Source organism: Ambystoma mexicanum, chromosome 12 (genome assembly GCF_040938575.1).
Source record: "Ambystoma mexicanum isolate Mex_15411 chromosome 12, UKY_AmexF1_1, whole genome shotgun sequence".
NCBI classification, from domain to species: domain Eukaryota; kingdom Metazoa; phylum Chordata; class Amphibia; order Caudata; family Ambystomatidae; genus Ambystoma; species Ambystoma mexicanum.
In genome coordinates this window covers 682,168,331-682,189,731 of record NC_090936.1, presented here as the reverse complement: position 1 = coordinate 682,189,731, position 21,401 = coordinate 682,168,331, and the positions used below count along the sequence as shown (strand labels likewise).

The 21,401-nt window shown below is 46.6% G+C and overlaps 1 protein-coding gene across 1 annotated transcript in view; it reads right to left on the bottom strand.

Annotated features, from left to right (window-relative positions):
- Positions 1-21,401, bottom strand: part of LOC138513998 (lysosomal alpha-glucosidase-like) — a 1,078,298-nt gene that overhangs the window by 461,324 nt on the left and 595,573 nt on the right. The window contains exon 14 of the mRNA XM_069629222.1: positions 11,661-11,829. Coding sequence (XP_069485323.1) covers positions 11,661-11,829 — 169 coding nt within the window. The remainder of the gene's footprint in view (positions 1-11,660; positions 11,830-21,401) is intronic.

Sequence of the window (21,401 nt, the reverse complement as noted above, 5' to 3'; positions counted from 1 at the left end):
GTACTGGGACGAGGAAGAGGAGCTGAGTAATGCACAGCGGAAAAGACCAAGGGCCCGATTCATTGAATTCTTTGCATGTAAAATCGTGAACTTACGCATCAAACTGTGTGCGAAACACTGTTCGTCGATTCATAGAACCGTCTGTGCAGGACTTTTCCGGGACTTACGTGGAGTTCATGCAGGCTCGGCATGGCTCTGCGAGTGGCTGAGTGCCTTGTGTGAGACTCCACACAAGGAGTGTGCGTGGCTTGTGTAGGGGCGGGAATAGGGGGCAGTACACGCAAAATTGGGAAGAACAAGCAAGAACGTGGGTGTTATGTGGGACGGACCGCTGACGGTCCAAAGCACGCCCACAAATGCGCATGACCAAGCATATTGATGGATGTGACCACACAACCTCTCCCCTGTGAAATGCCCCCGAAGCAGGCATATGGACTTGCATGGAGGAATCACAACTGTGGAGATGAAATTGCATGCCGGATTTAGGGTTGCATGCACGCAGATGGTGTTCTGATCGTAATTAGGGGTGTGCGTACTGTAAGTGACTTCAATGCAGCACTCCAACTAAGTCGATGCCTAGTCTGGGATGCCCAATGGAAGCCCTTGTTTATATATTTTTATGTCAAAGTTCTTTAAATCTGGATGATGAACCCTTATATAATGCCCCTCTCTTTGAATCCCCCCGACCTCACTGAACCAAGAAGTAGGTTTGTTTTGCAAATTAAAAGGTTTATTTGAAGAATTAAACAATATATATATATCACACTTTTATGAACACAATAATATCTGAATAGCACACTTATGAATATGGAGGGTAATCAACAAGGGGTAATATTACAAAATTGACAATCTCTTTAATCACTTAGGAGTATGAATATGAAGGATACTGTAGCAGAGAATACTTTTATGTGATTCAAGGAAATACAATATTGGGAAAGAATGCAACACATAAATAGACTCGATATGATTTCAATCAAAAGATAATATGGTCACTTTAACCCCTGTTACTACTCACTCCTCCCTTATGCAATATGAAGAGATGGAAATGAGGGCACACAGGTTTCCGGAATACAATCAAGAAGGCCGTTCAATTCCAGTCCCCACAGCAAGCTTAGAGAAACAGGTATGATTTTAAAACAGGCAAAAATACTTTGAATGTGATTGCAGTGAAAGTGAAAATATGCTAAATTGATTTTAATTCACTAAAGGAGATTCAGCACTAGTGAGAATTACTTTGGATTGGTACAGGTCAACACTAGCAATGATTCATGAATGGTTATCAAATTGAAAACGAATTTCAGCAATTGAGAACAAGAAACAGCTATTTTGACAGAGAATGAAATTGAGCCAAATTGCAATTTGCGGCAATTTTTCCGCGTGCGTAAATCACGATTATGGAAAAACTAATGTCGCTTCTAGGACGTGCGGTTGAAAAGTTACAGCGGTTTTTGGAAAGGTAGATTTTCAGAAATAGAATCAAGATTTCAGAAATGACAGATTGCGCTTTACAGATTTGGAATCAACAGGATGGACACAAGATTCTATAATGCAGTTCTGGACAGGTTAAAATGGTTGGAAGAGGATTACTTTAAACTAAGAGATTGGTTATGGACAGTTCTAGACTAGATACTCACTCTTAGGCTTTGGAATGAAATGGGCCTCGTCACAGATCTGGTCAAGAGTTTGGACGGTCTCAGGCACTGGGTTCTGCTCACAGCACGGCCTCTGGTCTGCTCGGTCTCTCAGACTGGATCTGACGGGTTCTTGGTTACAGCACTGCTCTCTCTGCGTCTGGATCTTGGTTCTAGCACAGGGTTCTGAGCTAGAAGCAAAACAGCTCGCCCAGCTGGTGAAGGTTTGGTTAGGCCCCCGTGGAAGTTTAGGGGTTAGAATCAGGTTTGCAAAAGATTCTGAAGCCTGCTGAAAAGGATTCAGCTTTTGGTTTAGGCCTCTCTGCTTCAAGGTTGTAGAGTTTGGGTTCTAGAGTTCTGGTCTCTGGATCTAGATCTGGAGTCTGGAGTCTCTGTCTGGATATTGTCTGGATCTGGTCTGGCAGGGTGCTTTGCAGGAATCAGCGAGTAGTGGAAAAGAGTGTCTTCCTTATCTGTCCTAAGCAGTCTCTATTTGTGTTTCCAAAGTGGGTGGGTAGGCTGATTCTCTATGCCCAACCCTCTAAGGATTTGATAGGTTAGAGGATTCCCTGTCCCCTGACTGGAGAAAGGATCAGCGTGTCATGAGGTGTCATCATAATGCTGCCATTTACCATCTAGGGAAGAAACTCCCCTTTGCTTTTACTTAGAAAATCAATTTTTCATAACAAACATATTTCCAAGGTGCACAACTTGTTCATAATACATATACACATCACAGATTATTTAAGGTACATTCTTGTCCAACTCTGATCTTCCTAAGAGCTTGGGTTCAGAAATGACAACTTATTCGTGCTTTTGGTGGGTTTCCCAATATTGGTTCTGCACCAAATTTTACACATGCATGAAGCTCCTCTCTGGGCATATTACTGTAAATTCTTATGTTCATAGCAACAACACTGCTTTTCATTTTAAGAATCCCAAAGTTTCATATTTTTGGCAGCTTGGTACACTTTGTTATATGCAATTTTATAAAACATATATTTGCTGGGCTACCTGAATCCACAATGGTTTGTCTCCGCCCCCAGAACTGGCTGACTCAGAGGGTCATATGTCTTGTTTCTCCCAGAGAAGTTGTTGACCAGTCACACCCAAATCAGCATATTCCTATTCATCCCAAAGGCCCCATTGTCGTGACTGAGAGCAACATGCCAGGGTGCCTTGGCTAGTTCCTGTTCACACCTGTCTATCAATCTCTTGGCCAAGGGCAGAAGGAAGCTTCTTTTGTCCAGGGAAAATGTGTGGAATTCGTTTGATCAGTGTGGGAAACCTTTAACTCTGCAAATTGTCTTTTCTTATAATATAACCCGCCTTTTTAATACATACATTAAACAATGTTTTGCTTCAAGCTTTTTCAGAATATAGTTTTAAATTGTCTCCACCCCTTAGCAAGTCTTTCTTTGGCATAGTTTGGGGTTCCATGTTCAACTTTACAAGGAAAATGGAGGTGAGTAACGGTATTGCACCCATTGTTGACAGCTGTCTTTCCATCAGTATCTTTAAAAGGGGATTTTGCTTGATATCATATGATTCTTGCTGATATTGTATTGATGTGGATTCTTGCAGTAGAGTAATGTGGAACACCCAACAAAGAGGTTGGATCTTTTAGGTGCTTTGTGAGCCATGATTTTAGCACATTTTTGACAATCAAGAAAACGGATTCCCAAAAGCTCCGTGTTTCTTTTGGCAATCAGCATTGCTATTTCCAAGTGGTTTCAGGCTACTTTGTGGGTAGCCAAATGGTGGTTTTAGCAGTGATCTCTTGTGCTCACTAAGATAGGCAAAAGTGTATGGCAGCCTATTTTTCAGGTTTTCACTGTGCATTTTCTGGTGATTTCTGGCAAGTAGCATGCTTTCCAGTGGCCATTCTGATGAGTCTGCTGCCAGCCATGCACAGTGATGTTGCAGGGCTTGGATGAGTGGGCTGATACATCCCATAGTACACAGCATAGCGGGGTGCAGGGACTGTTTACGGGGGTTTGCATGCAGTTTGACCGGAAAAATAAATGCTTTCCGTAAAACTGTATGCAAGTCCTTGGGGTGCTGGTTACAGTTACGGCGGACCCCGCACAGGGCCCCGAGATTCAGGCCCACTTGTGGGGGACCCCACATACTGTTTGAAGGGTGTGTATATTCGCAACCAGGTTGCTGTTCTGGCTGGTTTTGATTTGTCTGGGGGTGTGTTGGGGGCCATCCGGGGTGCACAATTTTTGTTCTGTGCACAGGCTCGCGCACTGTCAATCTCATCACGCTGCACTTGCGGGATTGATGTGCTCTTTTCCATGAATCGAGCCCCAAGAGTGCAGGCTGCGCTCTGGTTGTTGTGTCTACAGCCCTGTAGCCAGGAGATTTTTTAAATCCCTGCCACAGCTGACCAGAGCGTGCTGCTGGAAGGTGAAAGTTGCTTCTCTCGGGAAGTACTGAGAGACCGGGGAGCTGCAGAGGCTGTCGTGGAGCCATCGGGCTCAGGAAGACGAAGTGGGAAGCGGACCACGAGACCAGACATGCTGCGAGAATGCCAAAAGCCAGCACAGGGATCCTGGGTGCAGAGCAGTGGCGTTGTCCTTACCGAAGCTCAACGGAAAGCAGAAGTGCCAGGCAGGAGACGCAGGGAATGTACTGGCCAAGGAACGATTGTGGACAAGCGGAGAGAGAAGCCGAATGACCGCCTCCGGCTGACCACAGGAAGATAAGAGAACACCAGCAAGAGCCAGTGAGTTCCCTAAAGGGAAAGAGAGACACCGGGGCATACCGGAAGACATTCCAAAAGCAAATAAACATAAAACTTGTGAATGAAAGAATACTGAACCCTTTATAAAAAATTGCAAATAAGAAGTAAGAGACTTTAAGTTTTGCAAGTGTATGTAATACACATTGAAGAAAAGCCCTGGCAGGATAGTGTATCAGGCAGCTACTGTGTTAGATAAAGAAGACTCAAGAGGATATAGCATTTAAAAGTGAGTGCAGAGCACACATGAACAAAAGTGTTTTCAACTGAAAGTGTGTGCAGAGCACACGTGAACTGAAGGTGTGTGCAGAGCGCATGGCAAAGAAAAGCCTGGGCAGGATAGTATACCAGGCAATTGCAAGCATGTTAAAGAAAGCCCTGGCAGGATAGTATACCAGGCAATTGCAAGTGACTTCCTTTGCATCTTGTACTCATGGTGGCCCTGAATCATGCTGTTCCCATCTTCATCTTGTATCCTGGCTTGCAACATTATGTGTTACTACTGACTTCTGCAATTGTATTCACTCTCCACTCTTGCTTCTCCACTCTTTTTGACTGCTTACTCTATTTTCTCTCCTCCTTTCCCTTCTCCCTTTTCCTATCTCCTCCCCTTACTTTCTTCTATGCACTTACTCTATCAGAATTGTCCCTGGACCTAATATGATTGCTACCTCGTCTGTTTCCTCCATCCTCCCATTACTGTTTTTTTCCTCCCCACCACCCCTCCAGCACTATCTGAAATATCGTCAGGCCTAGTATGATAGTCGCTTGTTTTGTTCCTCCCCTCCCTTTCTACACCCCTCTCCCTCACCTTTTGTTTTTCTCCGGCTCTACCAGAAATGTCGTCAGGCCTAGTAGGGTAGTCGACTGTCTGTTTCCATTTCCTTCCCACTCTCCCCCTCCCTTCCTTATCTATGTCTTAGCTCTTGCACTGAAATGTCACCAGGCCGAGTACGATAGTTAATTTCACATCCTTACTGTTCATGGCCTGTAAGAATGTGGTTGTATTTTCCCTTGTTCCCTCCCTTGCCTTGAAGTGCTTTGAAACACATTGTGTATAGGCGCTATATAAATAAACAATCATATCATATCATATCATGGGAAAGTCCTGGTAGAAAAATACACCATGCAAAGACAAATTAAAGCAAAAGGGATCCTGTGAAGTGTATATCAGAACTGCCTCTAAGGTTTTGTGAAACCAAGGAAGGAGGAAGTGAAAACCTGGCAGGTGAGTACACCAGGTATCCTAACGAGATAAGGCTAAAGAACCAAGTTGTTTTTCTGGAACAATTGCATTGTGGATTAAGAGAAATTAAAGGAAGTGATATCTTTGAAACTACAACAGAAGGAAGATAAATCCAGGGGAAGGAAACCACCCTCTGGAATACGGAACTCTGTCCTTCTGGAACTTTTGTGTAGAAGTTATGCCTTCTTCTTCTGAACATTTATGAACCACTTAAGGCCAAAGACGTTACCCTTTTCACTTAAGAGTTTATTTTGTTAGAGTGTGCGGGCCAGAATAGTACTTTGGAAACAGGACGGTTTTGCTTTGGACATTCTGACAGTGACATGTCCTTAGTTTTGGGTTTAGGTAAGCAAACACCTCCAGTGCAGGGACAGAGAGGCATTTCCCATCCCCTCTTATTTTAATAAAAGTCTTTGACCAAAACTATGAATCCCTTGTGTCCTAGTCTCATTCCTGGCTTCTCACAGCAGTGAGGGTTTTAAACGAGGGTCACCAGGCCGTTATGAATGAATGGGATGCCTCACAGCATCCTGTTGATTCAAACAAAATACTCACTAAAGATGGCTACTATGGATCAGGAGCCCAATGGCCCCAGGGTCACCACAGAGTCCCTCTTCGATTTCCATGGTGGTCAGCAGGGACAACGGAAGGAGGCAGCAATAGAAGCGGCAGCAGCTGGTGCCTCTGCAGAAATCAGGTAAGTGGCGTGGTGGGGGATTAAAACAAAAAGGAAAGGGAATGGAGGGTAGAAGGAAGATGGTGGGGCAGGGGGAGCAGCCATCAGGTTGCTCTGAATGCGGGCTTGGATTGGTAAATTCAGCCCACAATCCAAACACCCTGATTGTTAGCTGACCTCCACCTGGCGGCTAACGATTGTTAATTTAGTACATCATGAATGTAGCATGCAGCTTAGAAATTGTGTATTATGCTTTATGTTTTGAGAGAACTACAAGAGTTCAAAATAGTTTAATTGCACATAGGAAATATGATAGAAAATATGAAAATGGAAATGCTGAACCGTAAGGTCAGCACGTTGAATTATGATGCCTCGTAACTTAGCTCTTGGGAGCTGTCTCATGTCTGAAGTTAAGAGATCACTTTTATCCAAAGCATGGGCTAGATGCTAGGATCAAGTGTGGTTGTTCCATAATTGCTGGAAGAATTGTGAACGTATACAAAAGATAAGAATTAGAATACTAATTTCTAAGATTTATTCCATGATAAGCCTTCTCTGTTACTACTAATACTACATCAGTGACATGAAAAACAGTGGTAGAGACACTACGGGCCTAATTTACAGAAATGTATTATAAGGGCAAAATCCATTGGAAAGTGATCTGTGAATAAGCGACACAATCTACCGAGGAGACCCAGGTAACTCACTGCCCCTCCTCTGTTAATCCTCCAATCTTTTCCACTGTATTTCCCCTCTTTGCCAGACATTCAGGACACAAATTGCTCACCTGTGAAAGATTATTGTGATTCATGAATATTTTACATACTGCACTAGTGTATACATTGAACAACATCTTCCCTCTTTCCTAGCCCGACCCCCAATTGTCATGAGAATTCCAAATACTTCTTTCGAAAAAATTGTTCATCTAGTTAATGTATTGTTTGGACATTTATGAAACAGATTCATCGTTGGTTGCAATTACATTTCCACACAATGTAACTTGACACCTCAAGTTTAATTAATACCACTTTCTCATCCTTAAATAATGTAATACCACTTGGTAGTTATTTTCGTGCTTGCATTTTTAAACGTGAATAAGGTGTTTATTAGTTCACAGCACAAACCTATTGGCAAGTTGTGAATAGATTTCCTGTCAAGAGACGTTGCATGTGTAGAAATGGCCTGTGTTGATAACATGATTGATGAGTATTTTTGACGAATGGAATGAAAGAATAACACACACATGTTAAAGCATTTCAGAACTAAAGAGTAACTTCAGTTATGTTACTAACCCTATTGCTGATTGTCAACATGATGTGGCGTGCTACGAATTAAATACTTTTGTTTACCTTATAAGTAGTTATTGCTCTACAAAGCGTCCTAGCTGGTAGGCGCATGATGCTGATTAAGATATTGTTGATTAGGGTACATTTTTATATCTAGCCTGATCTAGAAGCAGGTTGAAAACCCAGGAATCATCATCATTGGACGAGAAAGTTCACATGAAAGCAATGTTGATGGAAAAGAAATCATTGCACTCCTCGAGATCCCATGCATTCCAGGGGCAATGTGCTCGCCTTCGAAACAAGATGACACTGACTAACACAGGTTCGATCCCTGTGTCTGCACTGAGAAACCTCTGGGTATTACCAGCGTTATAAATAACCTATCATATCATATTTGTATTCTTGATCAAATTACTGAGATTCTCTTACTCAGAATATGTGCGATTCCCTGATGATGTCCTTCATGGTTATTACTAATCATCTTCCAGTCAACGATGGCTTTCAGAAAAGCGCTTTCAAACGATATGCGAGTTTCTCGCTGTTTGGGCCTGATGTACAATGGTTTTCCCAATGAGATTGAGCCAATGAAAATCGTTTTTCTGAATCAGGCATTAGGTGTCTAATTTCCAGAGTTTGATCAAAGAAAATGCTTACACAGTTTTCCCCTATTGTGAATGCTATTATGATTTCAATCTTGTAACCTTAGATGAGTCAAGCTCCTATTGAGTTCGTGTTTGCATATGTTAAGGGTCAGCATGCTTCCTGCAATAACACAGTTTTAGCATGTTCCAAGTGCATTCATGTCCTGGAAGTGTAGTGCACATGACAAACGCTCCCTCACTCTTGAATTACCCTGAAGCATGCTTTAGTGACGCTGATCCTTGGCAGGACTTACTAAAAAAAAAGACAGAAATTACAGTGCCAGAGGACCATGTTAAGTGCAAAATATCCTCTCTGGGCAATTTTCTACATCTACAAAACGGAGAGGAAATGTGAGGAGCAAGGCACATGCAAATGTACCTTTGCTCTTCACCAAAAGTGCAAATGCCTCCAGGAGGCAGTTCCAACTGCTTGTACAAGAAGTATTGGGGGAGTGGCACAACCTGATGTATTTCTGCGAGCGTGTTTTGTCTTCTATGTTACTAGGTTGCGTATGTGATTTCAAATGTGTAGTGGTCAATAATTCTGGTGCATAAGGGTTAGCCCCCAGGCCAATGGAGACTCATAGCAACCGCAATTCAAAACAGCCTGTTGACACCAAAACTTCAAAGAGTCTTCAAAAAAGTTTAAAAAGAAGTCAATGTGACTGCTTGCAGTTTAGTACAGTCTGAATCCACGCCCATTACCAAAATGGCCATTCAGATCTTTTTCAAGCCTTCCACATGCAAAGATCACCCCTTGCATGCCACCTAGCCCTTGTGCTCACACTTTGCAACTGGATGTGCCAATAGTAAAAACTGTAGTGTTTCAAATACCCTCCATTTCTAAAATACCACCTGATGAGTAGCCGGGATCATATCAGATGTTTGCTAAATGGGGACTATAAAGAGTAGTGTATGCCGTAAATAAGCCAGCTCTATCCCATGAAGTACTTTCTATGTCCCCATGCGGTAGGTATCACTCAGCACCTGGAGGTTTTCCCAAAAAAGGGGGGGCCATTTAAAATAGTACATGTTTTTACCATTATCACCATACTTAAAATGAGCCCCTTTGCATTTAGCTACCCTCTGAACACAAGCCATAACACAAGTGGAGGCTTGGGATGGCAATGCACATGTTCACACTTTAGCACTTTTGCTTATGCAAACATGATCTGGAAAACTGTTGTCTTAGAAGTGGCTACAGAAAGGCAATGCACTGATGTTTGACTCAACTAGTGTCCAAATCCAAAAGGTTCCTCTTGTGTTGCAGTGAAATGTTGGTTGAATCTTATTTAATCACTATCTAATAGTCTAATATGTCTTTTTAACTAGGTCTTAATTTTACAGCATTTTTGGTGCATTGAAGACTTAGGCAAAATCTGTTTTACATGTTGAGTCCCTGTACTCGCAGAATGCCATTTATAAAAGTTAAACACAGGTACCCAGGACTTTGGGAGGGAAGTGGAGGGGACACATAATGTACTGCCCGACCCAATTTAAGATGTTTATAAACACACACACAGCCCAAGAGCAACATTAGAGCACATTTTAGGGTATATATGTACTTCAGATAGGCAGGAAAATGGTTTTTGATGGTCTACGATGAAAATGAACATCTAACAAGAGACCCACATCCTACCAACCTCTCAAATCCTTTGACAATCATCAGAACCCTTTGGATCATGCTCCGACATGCATTGAAGGCACTGCCCTTAACTTCCTACCCCAAACCTCGGTCACAGGTTGCACATTTCTATCCTCCCCCAGTCCGTAATCCCCAGTATTGCCCATCACCTGTGACATTCAGCGCGGTGCTCTGAAGGGCTTCGCGTGGTCTAGAAATGCTCTCCTCTGGCTTATTACTTTATCAGTCTAATCACACTCAATGCATCCTCTCCATGAACAGTAAAACCTGCCTCCAAGAAAGACATACATAAATGCGCACTAAATGCCTACAGGTGGACCGCCTCCAAGAATTAGGTTCTACTTACTGGTGAGTGCCCCACCACGAAAGCAAATGCTTCTGGGCTTCTTCAATAGCACCAGGCTTAGCCCCTACAAATAGGCAATGTATCTGGGCTTTGTAACCAACTGTGACCTTTCACTAACAGGCAATGGAACCAACTGCTGCTTCCAGCTAAAGGCTCTCCTCATAGCGTTCAATGCCGTGTCTTCCCAGCCACTGGGTTAGTCGTAAAGGCCATCAAGTCCTCTTCTTTGGGCTATGGGAGCAGCCTCGACCTGGGCATCAAAACCTGTCATCTTCAATGAAGTCTTAAATGCTTGGACCTATCTCATATTGCAAATTGGTCACAAGGGACATCTCACTTGCCTTGTCTGCTCTCCACCTGCTTTCCATCCAATAACGTGTTGACATCAGAATTACCTGCATCAGCTCTCAGAGGCTCCCATGAAGTGGACCCACAGCTCCTCATTTATACATTGAAAATGAACAAGCCACACTAACCGCTGTACTGTGCAGACCAACCCCTCTGCGTCCCCAAATTCGGCAATGTAACAAAAGTGGTAAAGTGTTTGATGTTTTAGACAATTATGAAACCACGTCCCAGTGACTAATCTGTGACCCCATTCACTTCAAACCCAGGAAAGGATGAAAGACCTGCTGCTGCCGAAACAAACCCTCACATGTTTTCTTAATGGACCTGCGCCCCTCTTTTAAATCGTTTTCTGTACGGGCTCTTAAGCCAACAAATTAGACTGTGGAACATACATGTGCAATACAACCAGACTTTAAAGTGCTATAGGAGGTGACTGGGAAGTTGCAGATGAAGTGCGATTGGGATGAATATTGGATCACTGTGTTGCTAAATCTCTGGCACCCACCTCGGGCTGGATAATACAAGAGAACCCCCCCCCCCTTGCATCTCCCAATCCCAGCAGAATCACTTTGGATCATGCATGCAAGCTTGAGACCAAACTCCAATTTCATTCAAAGACTTGGCAAACACTACGACGTACCTTCATCCCAGTGTAAGTGCACCTAGTAATATACCCTTAGCACAGGTGTAGATGCACTCATTCACTCGCTTGAGTGCAGAGGCGTTGCTAGGGGGGACGGGGGAATGAGAGGGCTATAGCCCCAGGTCTTTTGGTTGCAGCCCCGGATAGAAGCTCAGTTGCTACAACCAAAATCCTAACTAGCCCCGAGTCCCGCCAGTCCTGACATTATCTAAGCGCCAGACCTAGCAACACCCCTGCTTCAGTGGTTCTACCCGTGGTGCCAAATAGGGGCCACAGTGGAATTGCTGGTGCCTGGGCCCCTCCTTAGTTCAATAAACAAACTAACATTTCACATTCTCCGGTCAGATGTTCCTTAATGCATACAAATGTAAACTTTAAAAGCCTTTAGCAGGCCTCCATCATTTCCTCGCAATCTTGTACACTATGTTCTGATTTGATTGGTCCAGACTTACATAGGGTATGCCGAAGAGATTGAACTCCATCATGCCAATTATTGACATGCGCAAATCTTTCCAAAGGGAGAAGTTGTCGCCGAGCCAGTGACCACTCCATTTACCACTTCCAACAAAAGTGGAACGGGTCAGAACAAACGCTCTCTTTCCTGTGGCATTCTGGGAAGCACTGAAAAACAAAAAACATTAAGAATGATGTGCAGGTAAACTCATCGGGCAGAAAACTTGAAACTGTGGATCTGTATTTCAGTTCAGCATGCAGTAGCTGCATGTAGGCCCACAGAGGCATGTCAGATCCTAACGACCCCCTCATCCCCCTCAGTATGTTTACCGATTTTGTTTTTTGTAAACATGCGAGGGGGGCCCTCACTCCACCCTGCCCACCCAGTCCCCAAACACATTATACCATATTCCCGCACACAAACACCCCAACCACATATTTGAGGCAACCATTAGGTAAAATAATTGTGGTAAAAAATACTACAGTGAAAAATATTCAGTAAAAGGCTGGATACCGGAGTCAATAGCACATAAGGCAAGAAGGGGATCAATGCATGGTGGTGCAGCGCAGAATAGAGTGAGGAAAGCAGAGATGGGGAGAGTGAAGGAATGACAGAGGTGGCAAAAAGAGAAAGGAGGACTGAGATCAAAAGGAGAGCCAAGGGCAGAGGAGGCAGAGGTCAAAAAGAGAGCCAAGGGCAGAGGTCGGACAGATCGAAAAGGAGAGCTAGGGGAAAAGGTGGGAGTGATCAAAAGGAGAGCTTGGACCAGCGGTGGGAGTGATCAATAGGAAAGTCAGGAGTGGAGGTGGGAGATATAAAAGGGAGAACGAATACTGGGGTTGAAGGAGGGAGAACAAAGACTGGGGTGGATGGAGGGAGAACGAAGGGTGGGGCTGAAGGAGGGAGAATGGAGTGTGGGGCAGAAAGAGGGAAATCGTAGAGTGGGGCGGAAGGAGGGAGAACGAAGAGGGGGCAGAAGGAGGGAGAACGAACAATGGGGCACAAGGAAGGAGAATGAAGTGTGGGGCAGAAGGAAGGAGAACAAAGAGTGGGGCAAAGGACTTAGAATAAAGAGTGCGACAAAGAGAGAGAGACTGTGAGAGAAGACCAGAGAAGGAAGTTAGAGCAAGGTAGAGTGTTGTTGAGGGAAGACAGTGGGTGAAAGAGGAAGATAGGAAGCACATTTGGACCAGAAACAAGAAGGGGAGAAGCAGGTAAGGGGGGAACAAGGTGGTTTGCCACAGGAACAGTGGCAGCCAGAGAAACTACGACATGGAAGCCTGAAAACAAGATAAGTTAATCCTGAAAACCCAGGGTCCAACATTTACTAAAGAGTCTCACTCCCAATACAGATGATCCAGGGTACCCAATGTTGTGGTGCCAGGTACACTTAAGCAATATAATCCGAGCAGGAGTGGCACTACTTGTCAGGTAAGGCCCTGGGGCATAATTTAGAAGCCAGAGTGAAGCGAGGTCTTGAACGTTAGCCCTGGGCATTACCCGACTGTTGATGTAATGTAATGTAGACTTCTATAGCGCCGGTAGCCCGCAGGCTAGAGAAGCTTAGAATCTAGAGAATGGGATTACTTAAAGAGATGAGCCTGCAGAAGTTTTCGAAATTGTAAGTGGTTCTCCTGTAGTCTCAAAATCAATGGAAGGGAGTTCAACAGCTGAGCTGCCTGCACTACAAAGGATCTGCACATGGCTGATTTGAGGTTATGTTTGGGTACTGCAAGCACGTTTTTTCCTGCTGAACGCAGCTGTCTCTTCTGTGTGTAGGGTGCAATACTCTTCTTCAGATAATTAGGTGCTTTCCCGAAGAGGAATATGTGCACAAGAGTAAGGGATTTAAACTTGATCCTATCTTCGACTCCAAGCCAGTGTAACAATTTTCTAGCCGTATTAATATGGTCTCTTCTCGTAAGGTGCTTTACTAGCCTTACAGCATCATTTTGAATGACTTGACAGGTGTGCAGATCTTTGGCACGAGCATCTATAAGAAGGGCATTGCCGTAATCTAGCCTGGATGACACCACAGCCCTGGCAATAGTGGCCATATTGTTATCACTCAGAAAGGGTCTAATAGTCCTCATAAGCCACACATAGCAGGCTTGTTCTTTCACAAGAAGTTGGCCTGAGCTTCTGAGTTAACAGAAGAGTTCATCATACCCTGGGTTTTGACCTGGTTAGATACTGTTATGATGGCCGCCTTGATCTGAAATTATGTGTACTCTCCCCCCAATTTGTCTAGAAGGCGGCTGGATCCAAACAACATGAGTTCTGTCTTAGAATTGTTGAGGCACATCCAGTTGTCTTGCATCCAGTCATCGATTTTACTGTATATTAGTCCTATTTTATCGCTGTCTGCCCTATGTGATCCTTCTAGCTCTATTATTAGCTGCGTGTCATCTGCGTAGTTGGTGAAAAAAACTCAGCATTCCATCAAGATATCACACAGTGCACGCATATACAAATTAAAGAGCATGGGTGAAAGACTAGCGCCCTGCGGCACGCCAAAGAGTATTAGAGTGGGATCTGAAAAATTGTCTCCCCAGTGAATTCTGACTTGGCGATTTGTGAGAAACGAGACCAGCCACTTCTGTGCCATATCCGAGCAGCCCACAATATTTCGCAAGGCTTTGACCAGTAAATCATGATCGACCAGATCAGATGCCGCAATAAGATCCAGAAGCATCAGAATCCCGATTTTACCCTTGTCCATGAGGCCTAGCATATGGTACTGGAGGTCCACAATGGCCGTTTCCGTGCTGTGCGACGCTCTAAAACCGGACTGTTGGTGGTATAGGGATGCATAGGTTTCTACATGGTCCTGCAGCTGCTTGGTAGCTATTTTGTCTAGAATTTTGCTCGGGTTATATTGCTATAGTACTCCAGCACGGGGGCGTGGTCTGGCGCGCATGGAGTGAGGAAGCAGGGCACTGAGCTCCGGCCATGATCCTACGTACTGATCCTCCAGCGAAGCACAGATACAACCAATAGAAAGCAGAAGTAATCCACTAGGACGACAAAGCGATCCGCACCAGAACCGTGGCGGAATCGACAAAAATCGGACGTCGAGGGAAGCAGTGAGGAGTGTGAGACGAGTCCCCCCCTGAGCAGCCCAAGATGGCGGCGACGGACCGGAGCTAGAAGAGAGAAGGGGGAAGGGCGCGGAAACCAAACCGGCCCCAGAACTGACTACACCAGCGACGGAAAAGGGCCCCCCGGCTTACAGAAGACTCTCACGGATCGAGCTCCACGGCGACGGAGCCCAGCGGAGTCGGCGAAGAACCCAGCTGACAAATCCGAGCGGGGACCGCAGAGGTGAGCCGGCACCGAGGCAGCCGCAGCGAAGGAGACCGACGCGGCGAAACCTCTGGGAGCGGAACTGCGCCCATGGACCCGCAGCGGAAGGACATAACGCGGCGAGGGAAAGGAGATCGGACCGGACGCCGCAGACGGACACCCATGGGTAGAGCCACGCAGACGGCGGACCCCGAGACCAAGGGAGCAGAAATCCGGCGCTGAGAAGTACAGCGCAGCCAGAGACCCTCCCAGGAACCACGAAAGAGGACAGTGAAACCCCGGGACTCTGTGAGCACTGCCAGCAGAAGACAAGGTGAGACCGGTGGCCCCAGCGGGGAACGGGCACCCAGGTGAGAGAACGGGGTGGAGAAAACGGCACCCAGAGTGCGCAGAGACGGCTCGGGGACCACTGACCGGACTGCGCAGGAAACTACCCACTACACCACCCGGGGCTCTGGAGAGCTAACACAGGGGAGCAGGGCTAGCGGCAGGGCCGGCAGCAGTCTGTCGCAAACACACCGTGGGGCACTGCAGCTCCGAACCACGGGGCTATCGGGAAGCCGACGGATCCAGTGCCCAGAGCAGCGCGGGAAACACCGGCCGTAGAATCAGGTGGCCGATAACCGGCAGATAAGCAGAGCAGGAGGAGCTGGTGGGGGATAAGTCCGGAATGAAGGGGCACTGGACGACCCAAGATCAATCACTGAGACTCCAGCGAGAGCTGTAAAGCGGAAGAAGCCAACGCATAGAGAAAACCGAGAAGAAGCCCGGCGAGTGAGGACGCAGGGCGAAGTTGGACACACGGATCGGAACCACAAGCGCCATACAAACATGCCAACTACTAAAGACAAAGGAAAGGTGAAAATGACGACCATGGACGCGTTTGTGGCACAGAAAACGGCAGCCACAGCACAAAGAAACCCGCCGGAAATCGAGGTGCAGGGAGAACCAAGAATGGACAATAGAGATGGGCAAGTGCTTGAGGCCATAGCTGCTCTAAGAACCTCCATAGAAACGAAAATAGACGAAATAAAAGTGGACATGCAGCTTATGAGGCAAGATGCACGGAACCTTGCGGAGAGGGTGGCGGTGACAGAAACCGGAGTGGCAGAAGCCGCGGAGGCCACGACTGAACTAAAGACCAAGGTAGGGGAACTGGAGAAGAAGGTGGCAATGCTGGAGACTAGAGCTGAGGAAGCTGAAGGGAGGGCCAGGAGAAGTAACGTTAGACTGCTCGGCATCCCCGAAGGAACCGAAGGAATGAATCCGACAAGATACGTAGAGTCCCTACTGCAGCAGGAGATAGGCCCAGGCAACCTGTCACAGGGATTCGCAGTGGAAAGAGCACACCGGGCCCTACAGAAGAAACCGCCTCCCGGCTCACACCCCAGGCCGATGATAGCAAAAATCCTCAACTTTCAGGACAGAGAGATCATACTCAGGCATTCGAGGGAAGGCGGGCTGATAGAGAGAGGAGACTCTAAGATAGCCATATATCCTGATTACACACAAAAGGTGCAAAGGGCCAGAAACTCCTTCGTTCCGATCAAAGCGAGGCTGCGGCAGCTTAACATAAAATACATGCTGCTTTACCCATCCCGCCTGAAGATAATCCATAAGGGGCGAGCCATATTCCTGGAAACCCCTGAGGCGGCGAACATGTGGCTAGAGCACAATAACTTAGCGGATGGCCAAGACAAAGATTCCCGAAAGGATGGAAGCTGACGGACGAACACAAAGGCACGGAAGCGACGACGACAACTAAGCCACCAGTGAAAGTCCCATGGAATACTGGGGGTGAACCACAGGTGCTCTTAACGGACGGCCGATCAGAGCTCAACCACTGCACCGCACACATCACCCCAACACTAGGAAAGATGGATGCCAGCCTGTTGCTGGCATACCCAAGCCCACGCTGGATGCCCCTGAAGGGGCTAGAGAGCGTGGAGGCGCCCGAGCACAACGCCGGTTGTGTAGTTGCTGGGCGCACCTGTTTACGCTGTGGATGTTGCCGCAGCAGTTCCAGTTTGATACCACAGTCTTCATACAGAACGAGGAGTAGGGAAAGGTGGCCGACAGACGGAGGATGCAAGAAAAAAGGTGAGAGGGCGAGAAAGAATAAGAGCCTGGGGGGTAGACACCCTACGAATGGCAACACAACTTAGAGTACTAACCTGGAACGTGAGAGGGTTGGGGTCATACCTACGCCGGAACAGGATCAGGTCCTACCTTCGCAGGAAGAAAGTAGATATTGCAATGCTCCAAGAGACACACCTCACAAAGGAGAACCAGTCCAGACTGCAGGAGTATTGGGGTGGACAAGGGCAAGGGGCCCCTTATTCCAAATTCGCTAGGGGAGTGTACACTTGGATAAACCCTGAGGTACCCTTTCGGTTGATAGGATGTGAAATAGACACGGATGGGAGGTATCTGATAATGTGGGGCGTGCTAGAGCAAGTGGAGATCTGCTTAGTCAACACCTACTTTCCGAATCACAGTATTCCGCCCTATCTTGAAACACTACAGCTGAAACTGGCGGGACACAGGGATGGCCTTTACATATGGGGCGGGGATCTTAACTGTGTGAGGGACCCGAGCTTAGACAGATCTGAACCCCCACAGAAACGAGTGGATAGGACCTCCCGGGCACTGAACAGCCTGCTGGAACAACTGGACCTGGTGGATGTCTGGAGGGTACACCACCCCGCAGACAGAGAATACTCATACTACTCCTCCCCACACAACCTCCACACAAGAATCGATTATATGTTTATAGATAAAACACACCAAGCCCAGGTTGAATCAATACAATATATGGGTAGATCGATCTCAGATCATTCCCCCCTGTTAATGAACTGGGCATTGAAAGGCCCAAGACCCCCTGTCCCGCTGTGGCGTATGCCCACGGACACACTGACGGATCTGATGTTTAGGGAGGAACTGGGAGAAAAGCTGGCAGATTATGTCACCACTAACAGCGGCAGCGTCGAGCACTGGAGCACGGTCTGGGAGGCCCTGAAGGTGGTAGCGAGGGGAGAAGTCATAGCCGGGACAGTGGGAATCAGGAGAATGCTGATGAGGGAACTGGAAGATAGGGAGGAAGAAATAAGGCAAGGGGAAGTTAATAATTCAGGGACTAGAGAGGAAGAGGAACATTTGCAAGAGGCACGGATAGTCTGTCACCAGGCATGGGGACGGTTAGCGAAATTCGACTACGCAACACGCACCACCAGAGCACACATGCATGGTGACAAACCAGGCAGGTTGCTGTCCTGGTTATGTAAACGAGAGCACCCCAGACACCCAGTGACCGCCATAAAAGACATGAACGGTGACACTAAGACAACCCAGCACTCCATAAACACCACATTTGCTGACTTCTACACCACACTATACGCACACGACACCCAAGTCCCGCTGATAGACATACAAAACACCCTGGAAGAGATAGGACTCCCCAAATTAAGTGAGCAACAACGAGACTTGTTAGAAGAGCCCCTCACGCCCGAAGACATTACAGACGCCATTAGATCCCTGGCCACATGCAAGACCCCAGGAACGGACGGGCTCCCCCCCGAGTTTTACAAGGCATATGAGACAACACTGGCCCCACTGTTATATGAGGTATACCAGGAGGCTTATGAAACAGGAACCTTACCCAAATCCATGACAGAGACACTAATAGTCCCGATACCCAAACCACATAAACCGGCCGAGGAATGCGACTCTTACAGACCAATAGCAATGCTAAACTACGACTGTAAGATACTGACCACCATACTGGCCAAAAAACTGTCAAAAGTGGTAGGAAGCCTAGTTCACGAGGACCAGAATGGCTTTGTGCCCGACCGCAATACGACGGCCAATCTGCGTAGATTACAGCACATTATAGCACACACAGAGGGAGACCAGGATCATATGGCGGTAATGTCGTTAGACGCCATAAAGGCATTCGACTCCATATACTGGGAGTGGCTGATAGAGGTGCTAAAGGAGTTCGGATTCGGGGAACGATTTGTACGCTGGGTCAAGATATTGTATAATGGACCCACGGCCAGGGTGAAGACGGGCAAATGGGTCTCGGGAGCCTGGAACATACAAAGAGGCACAAGGCAGGGATGCCCCCTGTCGCCCATGCTCTATATCTTGGGGCTGGAGCCAATTGCGATCTACATTAGGAGTCAATTCTGGGACGCTGGGATAAGGGTGGGCAGGAGACATCATGTTATCTCGCTATATGCGGATGACGTCCTGATCTACCTAAGGGACCCAAAAAACAACGCCCCAACAATCTTGGAAGTGTTAGATAATTTTGCGCGTTATTCGGGGATACATTTTAGTAAACAGAAGTCCTTCATGTTTCCGCTGGCGGGCCTAAGGGAGCTAGGAACAGACAACCTACACCAAGTTGGGATAAGATGGCAACCGGACACGTTTAAATATCTGGGGGTCTGGATCAGGCATACACCTGAGCTTACACACGAGCAAAATACGCTGAGGGTAACTCAGGGGCTTCACAAATCTATGAAATTTTGGTCTAAGCTACCACTCTCAATGATGGGAAGAGCATCAATAGTAAAGATGATTATACTCCCCCGATATTTATACTTCTTCCAGACTATTTGCCACTACATTAGACCACCCTTTTTTCGAAAGTTAGATGCCCAGATTAGGGATTTCATATGGGGTAAGGCACGCCACAGACTGGCACTGAATATTCTGACCCTCCCGCATGATGTAGGGGGCATACAGCTCCCGGACTTCGAAAGATACTATCTGGCGGCCCAACTTAGCCATGTCACCAAATGGTTATCAGACGAAGTTACCAACGAAACAGGCCTCCTGGGAGATCTAATCAAACCTCTGTACCTTAAGGAGATAATATGGGTGCCCCCAGACCGTCCCGACAGAGCACCCCCATTGGCTGGATTGGGCAGACTGATATGGGAAAGAGTTAAAGCCATCACGCACTTAAAGAATCCTTATTCCCCAGAAATCCCAATAATGGCAGGCTTAAGAAAAACACCAGCCGACACTAACACGATCAGGCAGTGGGAAAGACTGGGTATCTACGCCTGGGGAGACATGTTTGAGGATGGGGAGTTCAGAGGGCTGGAATCACTGCACGAGACAGAGGGAATACCCATGGGACAGTTTTTATGGTATCAGAAGCTTAAGCACGAGGCTAAAGCGAGATGGAGCAACTGGCCAGAGGAGCCAACAGCGACCCCTCTTGTAACAGAAATGTACAATCTAAGCGATGGGTGGAGGCCAGTGTCAAGAATCTATGCGCAGATGAATGATAGGCCCAACCCCAGGGGCGCTACTCTAAAAGCTAAATGGGAAACTGACCTTGGTGAAGAGATTTCAGACAATGAATGGGAAAGAGCACTGAAGTTTCCGAAAGCAGTGTCCAGAAACACCAGATTCAGACTCATCCAAACAAATGTCTTATACAGAACGTACATGACCCCGAAAAGAGTAGCTAGCTTTAAGCGGCAACCGGAAGCGCAATGCCCATGGTGCGCCAGTGAAAACGCAGATCTAATACATATGTTTTGGGGATGTGCAAAGGTGGGCACTCTTTGGGCCAACATCAAACAGGCATGCGAGAAGGGCGGAGTAAGCAGATACGACTAGACAATGAAGGAGTGTCTGCTAGGCACGTACCCCAGGATCAGCAAGTTAAAACACATTGTGAGGGTGATGGACATAGCATGCATCTTGGCAAAGAGGGAAATAGCAATGTCGTGGAAGTCAAAGAAAGGCCCGCAATATACAAGATGGAAAAGGGAGATGGAGCGGTGGACGACCGCAGAGACGGAAGCGTGGGGCACCGGGACCACCAGAGGGCCAGGGGACGCTAACGCTAAATTCGAGGCATGGAAGGCCGTGATCAGAGACATGTTCCTGCCGTCGGATGATATGCCCCCATGAACTAACGAGTAGGTGGACTGGCACACAGCCCCAAGAGACACGTGGTTCGTAAAGAAGAGAGGAGAGAGGTGTGGCACATTGGGAATGAATGCTAACCTTACCCTCAACCCACAAGCAGAGATTGGGACGGGCCACCAATCCGACCCTAAGTAATCCAGACGCCATATTCGCTACAAAAGGAAGACAATGTATGTTAGTGGTATGTTAGAGTTTTGTTTATTATGTATAAGAAATAATAGAACATGTTTCAACCTCATAAAGAGGATGTAATGCCAACTAAGAAATGCTAATAAAAATATTTTGAAATAAATAGTACTCCAGCACATTGTATCAGAGTACTAATATTGTTTTTCTCAAGTTGAGAATTGGCGTGTTTGCCATTTCCCAACTTGAGAAAAAACCTACAAACCAATCCCCCATTCTGAGCCTCATGATTTGCTGGGAGACGCCACACCCACCTCGCCGAGTACTTATAGAAGTTCAGACGACCAATTCT